Source organism: Ochotona curzoniae, unplaced genomic scaffold (assembly GCF_017591425.1).
Source record: "Ochotona curzoniae isolate NIBS_2020 unplaced genomic scaffold, NIBS_Ocur_1.0 contig_3255, whole genome shotgun sequence".
In the NCBI taxonomy this organism is placed as follows: domain Eukaryota; kingdom Metazoa; phylum Chordata; class Mammalia; order Lagomorpha; family Ochotonidae; genus Ochotona; species Ochotona curzoniae.
The window spans coordinates 2,400,119-2,419,330 of NW_024465777.1; the positions used below are offsets into that span (position 1 = coordinate 2,400,119).

Consider the following 19,212-nt stretch of genomic DNA (forward strand, 5'->3'; position numbering starts at 1 on the left):
TCTCTTAACAGACACTCTTAACCACCAGTTTGCCTCCAGTGTTTCTGCTGCAGAAGAGCACTGTCCTCTCACCCCTTGGTGGTCTCGGGGCCTGCTGGACAGATGATCGCTGAGAGCTGGGCACAGAGGAGATTGGCAAACTGTTTTGTAAGCAAACCACATACTTATAAAGCTTCAAGTAGCCCACACAGAAAGTGGGAAAGAATTCCACAGCAGACACTTCGGTAGCAATGATCTGACATCCACATTTATTTACCTGATTGCACTTTCAAAGGCAGGCTAGCATCCCCATGGTCAGCACACTGAGTTAGCTTCGGGCTCCCTGATGCTGGCAGCCTGGCCGGCCTTTTCCTCCCTGTCTAGGCTGTCCTGCCCCTTGGAGGAAGAGTCTGGCAATGGCTGAGTTTGCCGAGCCCTTTTCCCCTTCTCCCTAGGGCAGAGAGGGGACTCGGCTGATTCTTGGTTTGAAGTCACTGGGGAAGACAGCCAGAGTGATGTATGCACAACAAACACTTGCCATGCATAAGAATGGAACAGTCCCCTCTTCTGTGGCAGGTGCCAGCAGTGGATCCTGCAGGGGTCTTGTAGTCATCAGGATTTCAGGGTTGTACACAGTGAGTTCCTTTGATGGAAAAGCTGCCCTGGGCAGGGAGGAGGAGTTCCTTCATTTCAGTGACTGAATAGCAAGAGGGAGTCCCAGGCAGCAGCACACTTCCGACCCACAGTGCTCACTTCACCCCCAATAACTGCAGGGTCCAGGCAAACTCCACTGGGAGGGCAGAGGGTGGTATTGTGGGCAGTGAGACCAGGAGCCCTTCCTCTGGACTGGTTGTCCACTTCAGATCGGCTTGTACTCCCAGCATCCTCACCTACAGAAAGCGGCCAGCAAAGACAGTGTTACCCATTAGGAAGCACCAGGCCGGGCGGGCAGCTGAGGATGGACCCAGGGAATGGAGATGGGGAGCAGTGGGGGTTGCCATGCCTCTTGGCCAGGCTGGCTGCCCCAGGAAAGAGCAGCGGAGGGCATCTTACCTTGGTAGCTGAGGTGGTCATGGGGGATTCCAGGCGTAGGACTCCATTTTCTGGCCAGTGCAGGAAAATGGCATAGACGGTGGATCCTTTCGAGGTATACCTGGGATAATTCAAACATCAGTGTTAAAGGTGCTGGGCGGGCAACCATGCGAGGTCACCTCATGCAGGCCCTGTCCGAGCCCTGTTGGCCAGCACAACCCTTTCTGGTCTCCCTCTAGTTTGGGTTATGTTTCCTTTTAAAACTACCGTGTTAGGTTTTTCATCTGGGAGTCATTTATCTTTTTTCAACCCAAATCCACATGAAATTAGCAGAGGAGATAAGGGCAGGGTACAACTCAGAAACAGGTCTGTGGGTCCGAGGTTCCACCACGTTCAGAGGGGGATGACAACTCAAACAACACAGCAGGACTCATCTGCTTCTGATGACCCAAAGACCTATGTGCCTGGGCATTAACCCTGTGAAGTTACAAATCATCCTTCTATACTGCAGGTGAAAAACTAAGGGCCAAGATCCAATGGCTAGTTCTGGAAGTGCAAGGGTGAGTCCTTGGCCAGCCACGTTCGTCGCATGCCTCACATGCGTTGGCTGCTGCTGTTCTCAGGAGCAGGGTCACGGCCACAGCTGGTCCACGACTCCTTCCTCTCTACCCTCCCTCAACAAAGATGTGCTGCTGGCAGAGGCCACAGCCCCTGGGGGCACAGCTGACAACCAGAGAGAGGATCCCGGCCTGGCTCGCTGCCCTGTGGACTCACACACACTTGATCCCACAAACGGCTGAGGACAACACTCACCACACGGCCGTGGCGTTCTTTTCAAGCTGCACCCTCCATGGCTTGGAGCTGTAGATGGCCTCCCCATTGACGCTCAGCCACTTTCCAACAGCCAGGAGTCTCTCTTGGAAGATGGGCGCTATCAGCCCGTCCTTGGTGGGTCCGATGTTGAGCAGGTAGTTGCCTCCCAGACTCACAGTCTGGACCAGTTCCTGGACAGGGCAGAGAGCTGGGCATCACTGTGATGGATGAGCTGGGCAGAATGCCCTGGGCACGGACATCTGGGCTGTCAAAATGTCTGTCTGTTGTCACTGTCAAGAGCAGGAAAGGATCATATAGAACTGAAAATCCAGCTGAAATGGTGACACGGATCAACGTGATATTCATTTGGACAGCAGAGGCTCCCTGCTGTGGCTCTGTAACTATACACGCGGCCAACGTGCTGTGAAGACGAGGGCCCTGCCTGCTCCAGCAGCAAGGGGTGCGCGTACATGCAAGTGTATGTGTGTGTATGTGAATACAAGTGCCCTGCTTGCTGTGTGCGCACACATGCGTGCCTTTAGGGCTGCCTCCAGCAGCTGTGCTCAAGGGAACCAGTCATGGATAGAACACTTAAAAAGAATTCATTACTGGGTCTGGCACAGTATCCAAGCGGCTAAAATCCTCGCCTTCCATGTGCTGGGATCCCATTTGGGTGCCAGTTCTAATCCCGAAGGGCCCACTTTCCATCCAGCTCCCTGCTTGTGGCCTGGGAAAAGCAATCGAGGATGGCCCAAGGCCTTGGGACCCTGCACCCATGTGGGAGACCCAGAGGAAGCTCCTGGCTCCTGGCTTTGGATTGGCTCAGCTCTGGTTCTTAAGGCTGCTTGGGGAGTGAACCATTGGACGGAGGATCTTCTTCTCTGTCTCTTTTCTCTGTATAGCTGACTGTCCAATAAAAATAAATCTTCAAACAAACAAACAAACTTCTTTATTTGAGAGGCAGAGAGGGGCAGGTGTTTGGCTAACAGTTAAGACACCTGCTTGGGATGCTTGCAGCTTCCAGCTAATGTTCTGGAAGGAAGTGGGTAATAGTTTAAGTATTTGGGTTCATGCCAACAAGTAGGAGACCAGATTGAATTCTGGGCTCCTGCATTTGGCCTGGCCCAGCCCTGGTTGTTGTGGGTGTTTGGACAATGAACCAGATTTCTCTTTCAAATAAATAAAAATTACAACAAACACAGCCCTGCATGTTCTGGGAGACAATGTTGTGATATAGAGGATTAAGCTGCTACTTGTGATGCTGGGTGCCAGCTTGAGTCTTGGCTGCCTCACTTCCAATCCAGCTCCCTGCTAGCATTCCTAGGACAACAGTCCAAAGTACTCTGGCCCCTGCTACCCATAGGGGAGACCTGGATGGACCTTTAGGCTCCTGGCTTCAGCCTGGCCCAGCTCTGGCCATTGCAGTCATTTGGTGATAAACCGACAGATGGAATCTCTCTCTCTCTCTGCCTTTCAAAATAAGCAAATAAATCTAAATCTATTTATCTACCTACTTCTATACATATATATATATATATTCTGGAAAAAAAAAGGGTTTGCACTGAACATGTACAGACTTTAAAAACAGCAAAAGGAAGGCAGAGAAAGAGACAGAGACAGAGCTCTGCCATCCGCTGGTTTACTCCCCAAATGCCTGCAAGAGCTGGCGGGCAGGCCAGGACAAGCCCTGAAGTCCGGAACTCCATCTGGGTTGCCCACATGGGTAATGGATCCAAACACTTGTGCCATCACCACCGCCTCCCAGGATGTGTATCTGCAGGATGCTGGGGTCAGGAACAGGATCGGGTGTGGACCCAGGCCCTCTGACACAGGACACAGCTGTCCTAAGTGCTATGCAGCTGGCTGGCCTTTTCACAGTATTCTCAGACCTACTTTCTTCTTAGGAGAGGCTTCGGTCAGTAGGCTCCATGGGACCATCCAGATGCTTCCATCACTCTTAGTTACAAAGCTGCTTAGAGACAGAACCAAACCACACCTTCATTCCAAGGCGCTCTTACCGAAATGATTGCTGACTCGCTTGCAATGTCGGCTAACATCATGTCGCGGCGGTAGCCCCAGGACATCTTGTCGATGCTGGTGCACATCTCCCACTTGTGGTCCGGCAAGCTCTCGGGCTTGAACTTGTCTTGACAGTTGTAGTAGCCTCCGTGGCGGCAGGAGCAGTTCTGACCCCATCGGTCGTTCACCACCACCTCATCCTAGAGAAGGAAGGAGGAGCAGATCACTGCAGTTACCCCCTCCCCCACTCATCTACTCACTGCCATGTGACGGACGTGCTGAGAGTCCATTCAGAAGCAAGGGACAGTTACTCTAGAGTAGCCGTGATGACCTGGGGACATTTTATCCTGTGGCGGGAGGACAATTTGGCAAAGCCTGTGTGGTCACAATGGTGTCAATGCCACCAGCATCTGGTGGGCAGAGAGCAGATGCAGGACCCTGGGCAGCCCCACCATGATGGGACACCTGAATCTTGGTGTTGAGATGTGTGGGATCCACACTGTGACAGTGGTGCAAAGATCATCCAGTCTGGATTCATGTTTATTGAAGCCAGTAATTAGACATTCCCCACCCCCACCCAGCACTAGAAAGCAAGGTTCCAATACGGCCCCCAGATTGAGCCATACCCCTGTCCAAGGCGGGTGGGGGACAGATAACCTGCAGTCCTAGTTTGACGTTAAAAACACCAATAAACTTAGTATCTAGATGACAGCGAACTCTCACAGCATCAACATGTCATGATCATGACGTACAGAGCAGTCACTTTCAACTTTGTTAAATTAATAAAACACGGTTTAAATACTGATCTTAAAAGGCCAATCCCCCCCAAAAAGTGCAAACAAAATAAAATAATCTAGCACCATACCTGTTACATTTTTAGAAAAGACCAATTCATGGGCCTTCATCTAGGCCCCCTCTTCAAGGCTGGACTTATTTTTCTTTGATTTCTCCATTTTAAAGACAAATAGTAGATGTGATTACTATAATGTGTATAAATAGCCATAAAATTTTCTTTCTTAACAGTCTACCATACAAGTGTATTAAATGAATACACTGCAAATAAAACGAATCTTACTTTAATGAGTAAAGGCTATTATTTGGCCTTTGGTTCCAATGCTTGAGAACCCTAGAGTAACGAAGTCCTCTCTCCTCCCAGCCCAGGAAGAACCCTGCAGCTCCTCAGGGGAGGTTGCTTTGGCAAGCACTGAGCACAAACACTGTGCCCAGGAAGCAGTCTTCAGGAAGCCTTCCTTCCCTGGAGTGGAGGCCTAGTAGCTAACTCCTTGCCTTGCATGTGCCGGGATCCCACATAGGTGCTGGTTTGTGTCCTGGCTGCTCCTCTTCCCCATCCAGCTCCCTGCTTGTGGCCTGGGAGAGCAGTAGAGCAAGGCCCAAAGCCTGGGGACTCTACTCTGACTTCTTCCCAGACAGACTGGAAGAAGCTCCTGGCTCCTAATTCGGATCGGCTCAGCTCTGGCTGTTGTGGTCACTTGGGAGAGTGAAAACCAGATGGAAGATCTTTCTGTGTCTCCTTTTCTCTGTAAATCTGCGTTTCCAATACAAATAAATCATTTTTAAAAAAGAAAATTAATTCTGTATATGTTTAGAACACATTTTTTTTTCAAATATTTTTGACTCACTGTTGGCTGAACCCACTCAGGTATAACCAATGGCTAGAGGGGTGGGCACAGGTGGCAGCCAATACTGGCACCCAGACACTCCAGCATGGCATGTGGGCATTCCAGTGCCATCTCACCAGCAGCCCAAATCCTGCTCCTGGAGTTCATATCTGCTTCCTCTTTCCAAGCTTGCATTTTTGCCTAACTATTTCTCTTTGTGATTTCTTCTTCTTTTTTAAAGATTTATTTTATTTATTTCTTTGAAAGGCAGAATGAGAGAGAGGAGAGACAGAGATTTCTTCCATCCACTGGTTCACTCCCCATGTGACCATAGAGCCAGGGCTGGGTCAGTCTGTAATCAGGAGCCAGGAGCTTCTTCTGGGTCTCTCATGTGACACTTGAGCCTGTGAGATTGTGACACTGTGGTCACAGGCAGGGAGGTTACAGCCAGGTCATGAGCAGGGAGCTGGTTAGGAAGTGAAACAGCCAGAACACTCACACAAGATGCCGACACAGCAGGCTACAGTTTAACCCACTGTGTGATGTTTCTTAATGACAGCGTAACTGCCCCACATAGCAAATGACTGGGCTCCAAGCTATACACCCTGAGTAGGTATGCAGAGGCACTGCTGAGCACACAGGGTATCAGTGACCCTAACTCTTGGTTCAGCACCCTCCCACTCATTCAGTAACTGTTTATTCAGCAACTACCATGGGTGTCATACTGCAGCACGCACAGCACTAGCAGAAAGCTGGGCCAGAAGTGGAGAATGCAGGAATTGAACCAGTTCTCACATGGGACGCTGGTGCCGCTGGCCACGGCTTAACCCTTTTGTACCACAGTGTGCGTCCATTCCTTTTCATCACATAGGATCTCTTTTCCTTTTTAATTCCCAGTTTTTGAGTTGGTAAGTAATTCTAATAACATCCTTAGGCGTCTCCCAAGCCATCCCAGCACTGCAGTGCAATTTGGCTTCACAGATTCACTTGACAATCCACCTCAAATCCACTGTGAGGTTCAAGACCTCAACTACTTTGCAAGAAAGCGTACTGAAACACAAACTGTAATGGCAACTGCAGTGGCTAACGGTGCTGGCTGACTTCAGGGAGGCTGTTAGGGCACACAATGACCCCTCAAGATAAATGACATAAATGACCCACTCCTTCAGAGTTAGACTATACAGGGGTGCTTCAAAAATGACATGTGAAACTCAGTATAAAGTTTTAGTGCAAAATTTGAAATTCATGCATATTTTTCTCATAATATACACTTTCCAGTCCTTTCCTATAATCTAGGCCCTTCATGTAATCATATAATCAATGAAGAGTAGGTAGGGTCACAGGCGCTCATTCCCTCTGTTTTATGTATTACAATATTTACTTGCTTAGCAGGGTTTATTCTTCTCTGTGGAAATCTAGAAATTCTCTCTATTCTGTGTTGTTTTATAAATTCAACCCTTTCTAAACCTACACGGACTGCATTAGAGGCAGCTGGTTAGGACAGCCCCAGCTCCTGTCGGAGTGCCTGCAGTTCAGTGCTGGCTCTGCTGCCCACTCCAGCTTCCTGCGTGCACCCTGGGAGGCAGCCAGGCTCAGCTCAAGCACCTAGGTCACCCCACCCAAGTGGGAGACCCGCAGGGAGTTCCTGGTTCCTGCCTTTGGCTCAGGCCAATTCCAGTCATTGCAGGCATTTGGGAACGAAGCAGCAGACAGAAGAGCTTGCTGTCTCTCTTCCTCTCTCTGTTACTCTGACTTACAAATAAACAAACAAATCTTTAAGAAAAGGCAGTCAGTGGATAATCGTGTACCTTGACAGGGCTGTCATTGTAGAGCCAGGCGAGGAACCCTGTGGAGTTCCAGTAGGTGTCAGGACACTCCCACTCCCCGTCAGACCAGATGAGATCGGGCTTGTAGCTGGAAGACAGGCCATCGCCATGATGCCGCTATGTCAGTGCACTCACAGTGACATCTTGCAGGGTGATTTTTGCAACAAATTTTAGATAACGAACCCACTTTGGAAGTATTAGTTACCATAATGCAGAGGATGTGACAATACAACATATCATTTTGTTAACAAAACCACTGTATAAGACAAAACGGCATTTTGGCTTATTACTTCCTCATCTTTTTTCTTATTTCTTTTTAGAAAAAGAAATTACAATCAATATCGGAGGGTTCTCCAAAAAGCTCATGGAGAATAGGGCTCGGCAGGGTAGCCTAGTGGCTAAAGTCCTCACCTTGAATGCGCCAAGATCCCACATGGGGACCGGATTGTGTCCCAGCAGACTCACTTCCCATCCAGCTTCCTGCTTGTGGCCTGGGAAAGCAGTTGAAGATGGCCCAAAGCCTTGGGAACCTGCACCCATGTGGGAGACCCAAAAGCTCCTGGCTCCTGGCTTTGGATCGGCTCAGCTCTAGCCAGTGCAGCCACTTGGGGAGTGAATCATCTGATGGAAGATCTTCCTCTCTGTCTCTCCTCCTCTCTGTATATCTGACCTTCCAATAAAAATAAATAAATCTTAAAAAAAAAAAAAGTTCACAGAGAATGGAACTAAAATACAAGGTTATTGGAAGTTCATGAACACGAGGGGTCTTCACAAAGTTCACGCACATTAGGAAAAAGCTTGGGGCCAGCGTTGTGGTACGGCACATCGAGCTGCTGCTTGCAGTGCTGACATCCCACATGGGTCCCCAGTTTGAGCCCTGGAAGTTCTACTTCTGATCTAGCTTCCTGTTAATGGCCTGGGAAAGCAGCAGAGCGTGGTCCACTGCACCCACACAGGATACGTGAGAGAAAGTCCAGGCCATTTGGGGGAGAGAACTAAGAGATAAAAGATCTATCCCTTTTTATCTGTAATTCCACCTTTCCAATAAATAAATCTCTTAAAAAAAAAAACTAAAGCTGTATGGATTTCAACTTTTTTTTTTCAAAGATTTATTTTATTTTTATTGCAAAGTCAGATATATAGAGGAGGAGAGACAGAGAGGAAGATCTTCCATCAGATGATTCACTCCCCAAGTGAACACAATGGCTGGTGCTGAGCCGATCCAGTCAGGAGCCAGGAACCTCCTCCAGGTCTCCCACGTGGGTGCAGGGTCCCAAGGCTTTGGGCTGTCCTTGACTGCTCTCCCAGGCCACAAGCAGGGAGCTGGATGGGAAGTGGAGCTGCTGGGATTAGAACTGCCATATGGGATCCTGGCGCATTCAAGGCAAGAACTTTAGCCACCAGGCCACTGTGCCGGGGCCCAGATTTCAATATTTTTATGCCACAATAAATTTATCTTTTTCATAAACTGAAAACAAAACAAGTGACAGGCACAGAAAGAGAGAAAGGAAGAGACACAGAGAGACAGAGAGATCTGTTCCAATGGCTCACTTCCCAAACGCCTACAGTGGCCTGGCCTGGGCCGAGCCAAGACTGGGGAATGCAATCCAGTCTTCCCGTGTGGGGTGCCCATACGAACCCCTCGGATCTGTACTAGCAGGCAGCTGGAGTCGGGAGCTGGGTACTGAACCCAGGGACTCTGATCCAGGGCTCTTAATCAAAATACTAACTGGTAGGCTAAAAACAGCCTCCACCAACCTTTCTGAAATAGCCTTGTATACAGAGCTAGGTTTTCTTCCAGTATCTAATTCCTGTTGAGAGTGGTGCTCTAAAACTATAGTACTGAAGCTGTTGCTTTTAAGATGTGTTAAGAGCACGAACTAGTCTGCCAGGCACGGGTTTTTGACAACTACCCAGCGTTCCCACTGTGGAGGATCACCAGTACCCACCTGGCCTTCACTTAGGTCCTTTGCATATTACCACTGAGTAATAAGGTAGGTTTGTATACACACACACAGATAGGTGCTATTATTCTCAGTTTAGCAGTAGAAACTCAACGCTTGGCAGAGCGGCGTGTTTTTGGTGACCAAGCTTGGGAGCTGCAGGAGCTGTGGCAGGAGCCGTGGCAGGAGCCGTGGCAGGAGCTGGCAGAGTGGCGTGGTTTTGGTGACCAAGCTTGGGAGCCGCAGGAGCCGTGGCAGGAGCCGTGGCAGGAGCCGTGGCAGGAGGGGTTAAGCTGCTGCCTGGTGCACCTGCATCCCATATGGGAACGCTGACTGCAGTCCTGGCTCCGCGGCTTCCAATCCAGCTTTCAGCTAACACGGGAAGAAGCGGGTGATGGCCCAGCACAGGAGACCTGGCGGGAGATCCTGACCCGTGGCTTTGGCCTGGTCCAGCTTTGGTTGTCGTGAGAGAAGTGAGCAAGCAGGTGGAAGATCTCTCCTATCTGCTTCGTTCTGTCACTCTGCCATCCAAATAAATGAACAAATTGCTGAAGAAATGTGACTGACTGATGCTAAAGCCTATGCTGTGCTGCTGAGCTGGGACAGCCAGGACTCTAGGGGAAAGACTGCTGGCTAAGTGGCGAGGCACGACACAGGAGGCGTGTGTTTTACCACTTGTAAGAAGTTGTACCAGGGGCCTGGTGCAAGAGCCTAGTGGCTAAAGTCCTTGCCTTGCATGTGCCAGGATCCCATATGGGTGCCAGTTTGTATCCCGATTGCTCCACTTCCCATCCAGTTCCCTACTTGTGGCCTGGGAAAGCAGTTGAGGATGGCCCAAAGCCTTGGGACCCTGCATCCACATGGGAGACCCGGAAAGAAGTTTATGGCTCCTGGCTTTGGATCAGCTCAACTTCGGCCACTGCAGTCATTTGGAGAGTGAATCAGTGGATAGATCTTTTGCTCTGTATTTCTTTCTCTGTGTAGTCTGACTTTGCAATAAAAATAAATAGATCATAAAAAAAAGTTGTAGCAGGCAAGGTACACTCGTCCCCTCACTAGCTCTGTCTGTGGCGTATTATTATCCCCATTTCGCCATCATGGGAAGCTTAAAAGAAAAGAACCACAGTTTGACTTGATCAAGAAGCTTGCAGGCAACGGTCCAAGACAGCTGTGTGCTTGCATATCCTGGAGATGGTCACGTGCTGCCCTCTGAACTCAGGTCATGCTGCTTCTTTCTGACTGAGCAGTAGTTAATGTGAACACGGGGTGTGGCTCTTCAAGTCTGTGTCACATCAGTTCCTGTAACTTGGCTGCCTACGCAGGTCAATACACAGTTGAGGCAGTGAGCCTGTGGGGCTCCTTTCCCCTTGAAAGAGGGAAACCTCTGGCCACTTGCTTTCATGATCTTTTTACTTTGTCTTTGTCTTGTTTCTTATGCATCATGCGTTGCCTCTTGCCAACCCTGTCCATGCTGTACGGGGAGGTCTTGGTAAAATTTTCATGACTCCATGCTATCATATCAGTCCCATTTCAGATTTAAACAAGCTCTGGAAAGGTCAAGCAGTTGGTTCAAGGCCATACAGCCAGTAATGCGATTCTAGATCCAACACTGCATTCTTGCCTGAGCGATGCCAGCTGCACAGAATTTGGACAGGAGATTGTCTTCCTAGTTCTCAAAGGGGTGTGCAATGGTGGGCATCTGCAGCAGTGATGAGGAGGCCACCTGAGGGGCGGGGGCTGGGGTGTAACCTTCAACCCACCTTCTGTTACCACCACATCCCATCTGGGCGCTGCTTCAGGTTCTGGATGCTTCACTACTGACCCGAAAGCAGCAGAAGGTGGTCCAAGTGCCTGAGGCGTCTGCAGCCAGGTGGGAGAACCAACTTAGGCCTGGCCCAGCTCAGCCTCTGTGGCCATCTGGGGAGTTAACCAGCAGACGGAAGAACTCTTTTTTCTCTTTCTGTAAACTCTGCCTTTTAATTTTTTAAAAAAGATTTATTTATTTTATTGGAAAGGCAGATGTACAGAGAGGAGGAGAGACAGAGAAGAAGATCTTCTATCTGATGATTCACTCCCCAAGTGGCTCCAACAGCCGGTGCTGCACCAATCTGAAGTTAGGAGCCAGGAACTTCTTTCTGGGTCTCCCACTCAGGTGCAGGGCCCCAAGGCTTTGGGCCGTCCTCGACTGCCTTCCCAGGCCACGAGCAGGGAGCTGGATGGGAAGTAGAACTGCCAGAATTAGAACCAGTACCCATATGGGATCCTAGTGCATTCAAGGTGAGGACCTTAACCATTATGCTATCATACCGGGCCCCAAATTTTGCCTTTTAAATGAAATGAAATAAATCTTCAAACATCTATGTGCAACCCATGTTGGAGTGTCTGAGTGTGAGTTCCAGCTCTGTTTTTGATGCTAGCCCTCTGGGAGGTAGCAGTTGATGGCTCAACTAACTGGGTCCCTGGCACCCATGCAGGCAGCCGGGCTTCAGTCTGACTCAACCTTGGCCACTGCAGGTATCTGGTGAGTGAACCAGCAGATGTAAGAATTCTTTCTCGCTACCTCGTTCTATCCCTTGAACAAACAAAATAAAACACTTAAAAAGGGATACCACCACCCTACTCCACACTAGGCAGTGTGACAGGTACTGTTCACATGTAATTCTGAGCCTACAGAGAAGGCCTTGCGGTCCCCATTGCACAGTGAGAGGTGCAGCTCCAGCTGGGCTGTCTCTTTAAGGCATGTGAGAAACAACAGCAGTACTTAAGTGGTGACTGGCCCCAGGATCGATCCTCCTCCATAGGGGCCCTTGGCCCCCTCAGGATCCTGATGCAACAGGGTGCTGAAGTTCTGAAGTGACTCCCATTCTGGGTTTCACCCACACGAGCAACATGACCAGAACCAAAGGAAGAGATGTCTCACTTAGACTACTCCGGTGTCTTGTAGAATTGCTGCACCTGCTTGCTCTCCCCCCTTCCAACACTCCCCTGTCGGAAGGCCCGACTCACCGTCGTCCTCGGAGCCAAACCCCTCCTGCTCCTTACCTGTTAACAAGGTCGTACAGCTCCGGCATCGTTTTTGCGCTGACAAAATGCTGCGTTTTGAAGCCATTTTTCTTATCAAGTTGGTAGAGAGGATGGAACCACTCCAAAAGTGAGTGATAGAGTCCATATCGGATGTTCCTGGAACAGGAAACAGAACAGAAATGGTTAGGAGGCAAAGAAATAATACGCTACATTAAGAAAAAAAATCAATTACAGCTTTTCCTTAATGGTTCTGTGAAATCACCTATTGGAGTATCCTGTGGTGAGGAGCCAACAGCATTTCCTTGAATTATTTCCTATCATTCACTAAAGCAAAAATGTTGGACTTAACTGTGTTTCTGAAAACCCATATTACTATTTTTCCTATATACTTCAACATCAAAAAGTCATCTAAACACACATATTTTATCGTTTTTTAAGATTTATTTATCTATTTGAAAAGAAGAATAACAGTGTGAGAGATCTTCCATCTGCTGGGTCACTCCCCAGACAGCTGCAACTCAAGCAGGTGCACAGGTTCAAGGTCGTAGGTCATCTGCCCCTTTCGCAGACACACTAGCAGGCTGTGGTGGCCATCTTGGGAGTGGACTAGTGGATGGAAGATTTCTGTTTCTCCCTCTCTCTCTCTCTGCAAATGAATGAATGAATGAAGACAGTGCTACAAAACTACTATAAGGCTCAGCACACTTTAGCTCAATTGGCTAATCCCCCATCTCCAATCACCAGGATCCAATGTGGGTGCCGGTTTGTGTCCCAGCTGCTCCATTTCCAGCTCCCTGCTTGTGGCCTGGAAAAGCAGTAGAGGATAGCCCAAAGCCTTAGGACCCTGCACCAATGCGAGACCCAGGAAAAGCTCCTGGTTCTGGCCATGGTGGCTGTTTGCGGAGTGAACCAGTAAAGGTAGATATTTGTCTCTCTTTCTCTCTGTAAAACTGCATTTCCAATAAAAATAAATAAATCTTTAGGAATAAGCAAAAAAACAGAAAGACAAAACCAAATGCTACTATTCAGGGAAAGAGAACACCTCGATGGCAGTCTGAACTCAGCTGTGTTTTTGCATGACTAGGATTAAATAGGAGTAAGGAGACAGGTTAGGGGTCCCAGACAGGCCCCAGCGTACGCCTGCTGTAAGCCAAAGTGCCAGGATGGGAGTGGCCAGGTCAGGGGCCTCAGGGGCTCGAGGCCAGGCTCCTGCGTTGGAGGGAGGCCCAGCAACAGCCCTGGCAGACCAGGTGCCTTCCACAGGCTCCCCTCCCTGAGACTGGAGGGCGGGATCACGTCACCTGTCCCCTGCTCAGGTGCACAGAAGCCAGCCATGCAGAGGGACGCCCTCTCTCCTGTGGACACAAGCTGGAAGCAGAAACATCTTTCCCACCCTTCCCCTCTCTATCCTTAAATGTATTTCTGTGATCTCCTCATGCTTTAAATCAAACTTGACCAAAAAAAAAAAAAAAAAAAGATAGCCCAAGTGCTTGGGCTCCTGCTGCCTACGTAGGACTTGGGTGGAGTTCCTGGCTCCTGGCTTCAGCCTGTCCAAGCCCATGCTATTTGGGTCATTTGAGCAGTCAACCAATTGATGGAAGAGCTCTGTCATTCTCTCTGCCTTTCAAATAAATCAACCTTTTTTTTTTTTCTCAAATCAATCTTACATAAAGTAGTAAGGAGAACACGGCAGTGGCACCCCTACGAAGGATCTGAAGTCAGCTATTTCATCATCTGGCTGGGACTGAATAGATAAGAGATGGACACTGTGACTCGAGTCCAGAGCGAATCAACGTTTACGGCAGGGTTGCCAGCAAAGCACAGCTCTGAGAATACTCAACAGCATTCAGGCGCCAGGAAATTCTTCAAGCTACAGAGCCAGTGTTGTGGCACAGCGGGCTAGGCTGCCACTCGGGCCACCTGGCTCCCCTCTCAGAGGGCCAGCCCCTCTGCTTCCCACAGGGGAAGCAGTGAATGATGGTCCGAGAATGCGGGTTCCTGACACACATATACCCGATGACCCCATGGAGTTCCTGACTCCTGGCTTCTGACCCAGCCCCGGCTGTTGCAGCCATCTGGCAGATGAGCCAGCAGGCGGGAGATGGATTTCTGTGTCTGTCCTTCCCTTTCAGATCGGTCAATCACTGTCAAAAAGGGCCCAGGGAGTGGTTTTAGATTTCACAGGCCAAGCAGCCTGTGTCCCAACCCCACGAGCACAGCTGGACAGCTGTTACGGGCAGCACTGACCTCAGCCAGCCAGCCGAGCCATCTGAGAGGAAGCTGATACAGGAACATCCACCCAGATAGTGGGATGTGTGTGTGTTGTGTGGGTGTTGGGGGGGGGGTAGCAGGAACACCTTACCCTGGAGGGTGGGGTCCAACACAGGACCACAGTTCCACTTCTGCCTCTCGCCTCTCTTTCCACCCCCCCGCCCCAATCCTCTCAGATCCCGGGTATCTACCTCCTATTAAGTGGCAAAGGCTGGGGGCGTGAATCAGACCAACTTCGCTGCCTGCTGTGGCAGCTGCTCCCTTCCACCCCGTCTGCTCTGTTATTCGCTCCAACTTCTGGAAGGCCTGGCCAAGGAGGACCCAAAGACGAGAGACCCAGGCCCAGGCCTGCAGCAGATGTGGGCAAAGGCTCTGGGCCGCCAGCTTCCCGGGACTCTCCGACAGGCTGTGGACGGAGCCCTTGGTTCCTGATGGCTGACCTTCACCTAACCACAGCTGGCCATGAACCCCTCGGATGGCATTACTCAGGCAGTGGCTGGGCGCCCTGCAGGTTACTGACACCTGACGGCCCAGAACTCAGCAGAGAGGACTCAGACACACACCTTTTCCGGACGGCTGCTCCCAATTCACCCACCAAGTCACGGTGCGGGCCCAGGTCTTTCGAGTTCCAGTTCCAGGACACGGGACTCGGCCAGTTGGTGAAGCCTTCGTGATGCTTTGTTGTCAGCACCACGTACCTGTGGGAGCCAAAACTGTGTGAGCAAAGGCAGTGGGCCACAAGCATGAACGTCCCCAGCGCCCTATGGTTTTCAGAATGGCTGGGAGCTGGTGTAGTGGCTCAGCAGGTTAATCCTCTGTCTACCAGTGCCAGGGTCCCCTATGGGTGCTGGATCTAGTCCTGGTTGCTCTATGTCCATTTAGCTCCGTACTTATGGCCTGGGAAAGCAGAGGAGGATGACCCAAAGCCTTGGGAACCTGTACCCACATGGGAAACCTGGAAGAAGCTCCTGGCGTCGGATTTGCTCAGCTCTGGCCATTAGGATCATTTAGGAGTGAACCTGCGGATGGAAGATCTGTCTCTCCTTCTCTCTAAAAATCTGCCTTTCAAATCAAAATAAATAAATCTTTTAAAAAGTAAAATAAAATGGCTAAGAGAGGCCAGCATTGTAGCATAGTAGGTTAAGCTGCTGGCATCTTTCATGGGTGGTGGTTCGAATCCCATCTGTTCTACTTTCAATTCAGTGAAAGCCCAAGTCTCTGGGCCCCTGTACCCAGAAGGGAGACTGGGACGCAGTTCTTGGTTCCTGCCTTCAGTCTGCCCAGCCCTGGCCATTGAGGCCATGTGCGGAAGGAATCAGCAGGTGGGAGAGCTCTCTTTCTCTCCCTTTCAAATAAATAAATCCTCAAAAAAAAGTAAGCAAAATGATTTAATGAAAAAAGATGTTGGGAGAACTTGACAACAGGAAATATTCTTGGATGAGTGGGCGAGTAACTAGCATCTGGCGGCAGTGCTGCAATCAGCCCTCCCCTTGGGTGCCGCTCCTCAGCGCTGAGTTCTCGTGGAAGGAGGTGGCCCAGCGGAGGGAGGGGCGAGCAGGGGTGGGCACGCAGGGGAGGGAGAGATGAACAGGGTGGGCACGCAGGGGAGGGAGGGGTGAGCAGGGTGGGCACGCAGGGGAGGGAGGGCAAGCAGGGGAGGGAGGGACGAGCAGGGTGGGTGTGCAGGGAAGGGTCGAGCAGGGGTGGGCACACACCGCAGCAGTTGGACTCCTAACCCTTCTGGGTAGGAATTCCTACTTTTTTTTCAACTCTTGCTCAGGAGAAAGATTTCCACTGCAAACAGCAGGTGCTGGAGCTGTAAGCTGTCGGCTTCCACAAGCCTCTGGAATGGCCTGTCCTTCACACAGGTGACAAAGACCCCAAACAGCTGGGGGGAAAGGCCAACCAAATCACACAGCATTTCTCGTGCCTGGACGGCAGGCTTGGACACCACCTGAGCAATGACTCACTCGCTGGCTGGCGTGGGGAACCGAGTCTATCCCGGGCTCTGGGGGCCTCTCTGCTCAAAGTAGGCGCTCCTTATAATAAAACAGTTGAGCCACTGCTGTCACATGAGTAGACACACACTTTGTTTATTCAAGCTTCCTGTTCCACCTTTCCCGCACGTCCTAAAGGCGATGGCAACAACTCTTTAGTACAGAGCTGCCAAGTTGCAGACGGCTGAGGGACCGGGCAGGGGCGAGGGCAGGCAGATCCAAGTTAGAGGAATTACTGGCCTCCTCTACACTGCGCCCCACTCCCGCCCCACTCCCAGTTCCCTACACCTCCCACGCCACACCAGCGCTCAAAGCCACACGAACCCCTGCAGCCCTTGCCAGGAGATGGAGAGCAGATGAGGGAAGGAGGGGTGGATCTGCAACACTACCCCCATTCCACGCTTTCCCTTCCCATCTCGGGGGCAGGAGAGCGGCCAGGGGCGCACGCAGCCCCTTCCTGCGGCCGTCCCAGGAGGCTGACGTGCTTGTCCAAGCTCACAGGTGACCTCCTTCGGGAAGGCGCGGTGGGCATGGCTGGGGGTCTCTGCACTGACAGGTGTAACCTGCCCGCCCAGGCGAGCTCGGGTCAATCCCGCAACCCCCAGGAGGCAGCGCAAGGGCCCGTGGGCTCCCGCGGGGCACAACGGAGGAGCTCGGGCCCCCCACCCCGGCCTCCCTGCCCGGCGTGCCCGCGACCACCACTCACTTGGCCCCCGCAGCCTGGAAGAGTTGGGCCCACTCCTCCGGGTAGAAGAAGTTGGCCGTGAACTGCGGCCCGAAGTCGGCGTAGGTGAAGCCGGGCGGGTAGTTGTCGCGCATGAAGCGCAGGTACTGGGGTCGCTTCTCGCCCTCCCAATGCCACCAGAACCACTCGCTGCCCCAGGCGGGCACCGAGAACACGCCCCAGTGCACAAACACCCCGAACTTGGCCTCGTCGAACCACGCCGGCAGCGGCCGCGAGTCCAGGCTCTGCCAGTCCGGGGTGTAGCGGCGCGGAGCCCCCGGCTGCGAGGAGGAGGCCGCCCGGAGCAGCAGCAGCAGCCCCAGCAGCAGCGCCGGCCGCGACCCCATGCTGGAGCCCGGAAACCCGGGTGCCCCTAGCGCCGCCGCTTCCGCGTCTCCGGCGCCCGGCGCTCGGGGCGCAGGTCCGCGCGAGAGGCCCCGCCCACTCCCACGAACGATTGGCTCGCAAGAAAAAAGGGGCGGGGCAGCCAAACAGCCTCCTTTCCAGGACGGCCGTTCCTGGCGCGCCCTCTGGCGTTCACGGGGAGAACGACGCACGAAGCGTGCACGGCGCTGGGCAGATCTCAGGAGGAACTATCTTCATAGGTAGGAAAAGCCCTGAGACGCCCAGAGCCAAATAGTGCAGGATGCTAGCTGTCTGGGGAGCTGCAGTCACAGCACTGGTTTGATGCACATGGAGCTAGAAGGGGGAGGGGTTTGAGTTGTGTGTAGCAGGGTGACCAGATGTAAGGTGTGTGATCTCTTTGGCAGAAATAATGATGGCAGCAGGGGGAGCCCTTAGGAGTGGTCAAGTGGGGAAACAGTGGGCATCAAACAGAGAGCAGGTGTACCCCTTTACCTGTCTGTCTCTTGAACTTGCTTTGGGCATCCTTGGGGCCGAGAGTTTAACATGTAAGGAAAACAGTGAGACCCATGCCCAGGGGAGCTTTGTAAAATACCAGAGCCAGGAGCTAGTGGGATGGTTCAGTTGGCTACTCCTCCATCTCCTAGTGCCAGGATTCCATATGGGTGCCGGTTCATGCCCTGGCTGCTCCACTTCCCATCCAGCTCCCTGCTTGTGATCTGGGAAAACAGTAGAGGATGACCCAAGCCTTGGGACCCTGTACCCATGAGGGAGACCTGGAAGAGGCTCCTGGTCCTGGCTGTGGATTGGCTCAGCTCGGCCGTTGCAGCTACTTGAGGAGTGAACCAGTGACTGGAAGATCTTTCTCTCTGTCTCTCCTTCAGTCTAAATCAGACTTTCTAATAATAATAATTTTAAAAAATCTTTTAAAAAGGGGGTCAGAGAATTGAGAGCTAAGAGGCTCCCGACCCAGTGAGCATGTGTGGACCTAACAGGGCAAGGAGGCCATCCCAGTTCTGCCTCAGCTGCAGGTGCCACACCTGCTCCAAGTAGAGCCGGGAGCAGGGGCCACTGTTAGGAATTTTTGCCATTAACCCGAGACACCAGACACAGTGAGTCACACAGGAGGTCTTCATTTCAGCAGGAGAGGTATCCGCAGGGACGGGCTTTATTCTGTTGGTAGAGGTGGCTGTGGGGAAGTGAGAGAAAGCAGGGCAGAGGAAGATGTTTGTGGGAAGGGAGAGCAGAGAGAGGATTCCTGCTACTGTAACAGGATGGGGCTCCCAGGAGGCCAGTGGGAGGGCAAGCTGGGCCAGCGGAGAACTGGAAGCCGGGAGAAAAGAGAGCTGAGGGCTGGGAGAGCGAGGGCTGGGACACCGGAAAGCACAGGGCTGGGTGGTGGAGCAAGGAGGGGAGCGTGAATTTATAGCATTGGGGCGGGCACTGGGAGCACAGGGTCTCGGGGGTTAGTAGTTACAGCAGCAGGCAGGGCCAGACACAGGGCGGCAAGGGATTGGTGGATAGGGCTGTGAGGAAACAAAATTGGGCATGGAGCCAAAACCCGGGGTCTGGTGTGGTAGCCTAGTGGCTAAAGTTCTTGCC

The 19,212-nt window shown here is 51.7% G+C and overlaps 1 protein-coding gene across 1 annotated transcript; it reads right to left on the reverse strand.

Moving 5' to 3' along the window:
* Positions 1-228: 228 nt before the first annotated feature.
* Positions 229-17,634, reverse strand: FUCA1 (alpha-L-fucosidase 1). The gene is made up of 8 exons (XM_040979544.1): positions 17,230-17,634; positions 15,090-15,224; positions 12,274-12,411; positions 7,271-7,376; positions 3,843-4,043; positions 1,825-2,015; positions 1,033-1,132; positions 229-869 (listed from the first exon to the last, which is right to left on the reverse strand). The coding sequence occupies exons 1-8, from the start codon at positions 17,592-17,594 to the stop codon at positions 729-731; spliced, it is 1,377 nt and encodes a 458-aa protein (XP_040835478.1). The 5' UTR covers positions 17,595-17,634; the 3' UTR covers positions 229-728.
* Between the last annotated feature and the right edge of the window lie 1,578 nt (positions 17,635-19,212).

Excerpts from the sequence above, each read along its gene's own strand:
- FUCA1 (XM_040979544.1), bottom strand. The coding sequence starts at position 17,594 with ATGGGGTCGCGGCCGGCGCTGCTGCTGGGGCTGCTGCTGCTGCTCCGG. Across the intron at positions 2,016-3,842 it reads GCGAGTCAGCAATCATTTCG|GAACTGGTCCAGACTGTGAG; the intron begins GTAAGAGCGCCT and ends TGCCCTGTCCAG. Across the intron at positions 870-1,032 it reads TGACCACCTCAGCTACCAAG|GTGAGGATGCTGGGAGTACA; the intron begins GTAAGATGCCCT and ends CGCTTTCTGTAG.